This window comes from Pollachius pollachius (genome assembly GCF_949987615.1).
Source record: "Pollachius pollachius genome assembly, chromosome: 20".
Classification (NCBI taxonomy): domain Eukaryota; kingdom Metazoa; phylum Chordata; class Actinopteri; order Gadiformes; family Gadidae; genus Pollachius; species Pollachius pollachius.
In genome coordinates, this window is record NC_136953.1 from 11,652,784 (window position 1) to 11,655,283 (window position 2,500).

General features: G+C 48.4%; 1 protein-coding gene across 1 annotated transcript in view; it reads right to left on the reverse strand.

Moving 5' to 3' along the window:
• Positions 1-1,353: 1,353 nt before the first annotated feature.
• The window catches only part of znhit1 (zinc finger, HIT-type containing 1), a 1,592-nt gene continuing 445 nt past the window's right edge, over positions 1,354-2,500 (reverse strand). Inside the window, exons 2-5 of the mRNA XM_079757961.1 lie at positions 2,480-2,500; positions 2,105-2,184; positions 1,808-1,977; positions 1,354-1,537 (exon numbers count right to left, since the gene is read on the reverse strand). The exon at positions 2,480-2,500 is cut by the window's right edge and continues 150 nt beyond it. Of these exons, the coding sequence (XP_079614087.1) occupies positions 1,516-1,537; positions 1,808-1,977; positions 2,105-2,184; positions 2,480-2,500 (293 nt within the window). The 3' untranslated portion in view covers positions 1,354-1,515. The remainder of the gene's footprint in view (positions 1,538-1,807; positions 1,978-2,104; positions 2,185-2,479) is intronic.

Genomic DNA, 2,500 nt, shown 5'->3' on the forward strand with positions numbered 1-2,500 from the left:
GAGGGAGGAGGAGAGGCAGACGCCATGGGCCAGGTGGGGGGGAGGAGGTGTGTGGTGTGGACGGATGGCTTGGAGGAGCGAGAAGGGATGGAAAACCACACGCACATACATTAACAATCTAAGTCTACAGGGATACACTGTCCAGACAGGGAGGGAGGTTAAGGTAGGGTTAGACAGGTAAGGGTTAGACAGGTTAGAGTTAGGGTTTGACAGGTAGGGGTTAGAGAGACAGGTAGGGGTTATACGGGCAGATAGGGGGAGACAAGTAGAGGTTGGACAGGTTAGATTAAGGGTTTGACAGGTAGGGTAAAACAGATAGGAGTTAGACAGGTTGGGTCAGACAGGTTAGAGTTAGGGTTTGACAGGTAGTGTTTACTGGTAACATTAGACAGGTAGGGTTAGACAGGTAGGAGTTAAGACCGGTTGGGGCTAAACAGATAGGTAGGTAAAGACAGGTAGGAGTTAAACAGGTTATATATTTTTCACTAATCAGGCTTTAGATTCATATCTAAAGTCTGATAGCAGACTAGCTCAAATCTGGGTTTCACTTTCTTTCTTTCTTATAATCATCATGTTGCTGGAGGCGGGGGTTAGTAAGCACAGAATTGGCAAACAAACACAAACCAGCAGAAGTTAACCATAAAAAAGTGTTTGTAAGGTTTCAAATCAACACCGTGTAGACGTGCCACTGTAGAAATACACTTAATCAATTCCCAATAGGTAGAGTGAGGACATTTAGGGTTTGACAGGTAGAGGGGAGACAGGTAGGGTTTGACAGGTAGAGGTGAGACAGGTAGAGGGGAGACCAGTAGGGTTGGACAGGTATAGGGGAGACAGGTAGGGATCGACAGGCAGAGGGGAGACGGATAGAGATTAGACAAGTAGGGTAGGATAGTACAGTGTTAGGGCGTACTCACCTGTGAAGTCTCGGGACTTGTTGCTGCTAGCGTAGCGTAGCTTCTATACGTAGCCGCAGAGTTCCCACAGGACCAGCAACCAACACCCTCGATATCTGGCAGCAGACGGACCCGCCGGAGATGCCTGGCCCTGGTACACCCCTCACACACCGAGGTCCACTCTGCTGGTCCACTAGCCAAGGTCCACTAGCCAAGGTCCACTCCACACCCTGCTAGCTGCCAGGCCTAGCGTTCATATTCTTATCTGTGGTACTTAATCATTGACATGGTTTTATGACTGGATGTCAGACTGGGTCTGCTGGTTACTATGGTTACCGGGTAAGACCGTGAAGTGGGTGTGATCAAACTAGTCTAGTCACTATCGATATTAAGCATTGATTGCTAATGTTGACACAAGGAAGAATGAAATGCAAGACATATATAGTGTTATTATGAGCATATTTATTGATTAAAACACATGGTTGAATCCGATTGGTTGCCATGGCGTTCGGACTGTCTTTTATTGGTCTTCCCCTGCCGTTACCAAGGCAACAAGCAGTACTTATATCAGCTTCATCCTCCTCCACACCCCATCGTCTCTGTTGCCACGGAGACTGCCTTACAGAGTCCACTTCAAACATCTGGGGACAGACAGACCACCGGTTGCCATGGTTAGATTATGATTGTGGAATGAAAAATGTAGTTGGATCATGGATAACGTGTGCAGAGTTTGTGTTTAGTGTAAATAGTGTATAGTTGATAATGTGTACAGTGTGGTAACAGAGTGTGCATAGTGTATGTTGTGTGTAGACCTTGTCTCTGCGTGTGAGCAGGCAGCCTAGTGCCTAGTGAGTGTATGGTGTGTATAGTATGTGTACAGTGTGTGTCTTTGGTGTTTAGTGCGTATAGACCTGGTCTCTCTGTGTGTGAGCAGGCAGCGTGTACAGCAGTATCGCCCTCCACAGGAGCTGCAGGTGTAGTGGGACGGGAAGCCACAGGCGGAGCAGAAGGAGCGGGGGGGGAGGGACGAGGGAGGGGCCGCTGCCGACAGGTAGTTTGGCTCCGCCCTCTCAGATAGATTCTACCAATCGGAAGATAAAGCCTGTCAGACCCTTGGTTCATTATATAACATATTACATGACGTGATGATACCCTGATATCATTAGGTTTAATTAGACAGAAAGACAGACAGAGAGGCAGACAGGTACCTCCTCTTCTAGCAGAGTAGTGAAGTTCTTCCTGAATCTCTGTTTGAAGTGATCTCCCCTCGTCTTCCTCCTCTTCTTGCCTGAGACATACAGACAGATGCAGAGACAGACAGATGGAGAGACAAACAGATGGATAAACACCTGAGACAGACAGTTGTTTCAAAATCTTTGAAGGTGTGTTATTTAGCCACAAGCGCACGTGCATCCACACCCACCCACCGACCACCCGACCACACCCCTCCACACGCACACACACACACACACCCACCGACCACCCCCCTCCACACACACACACACACACACACACACACACACACACACACACACACACACACACACACACACACACACACACAGAAACACACGTGGATGTACCAGTGTCCTCTGTGTCGCTGA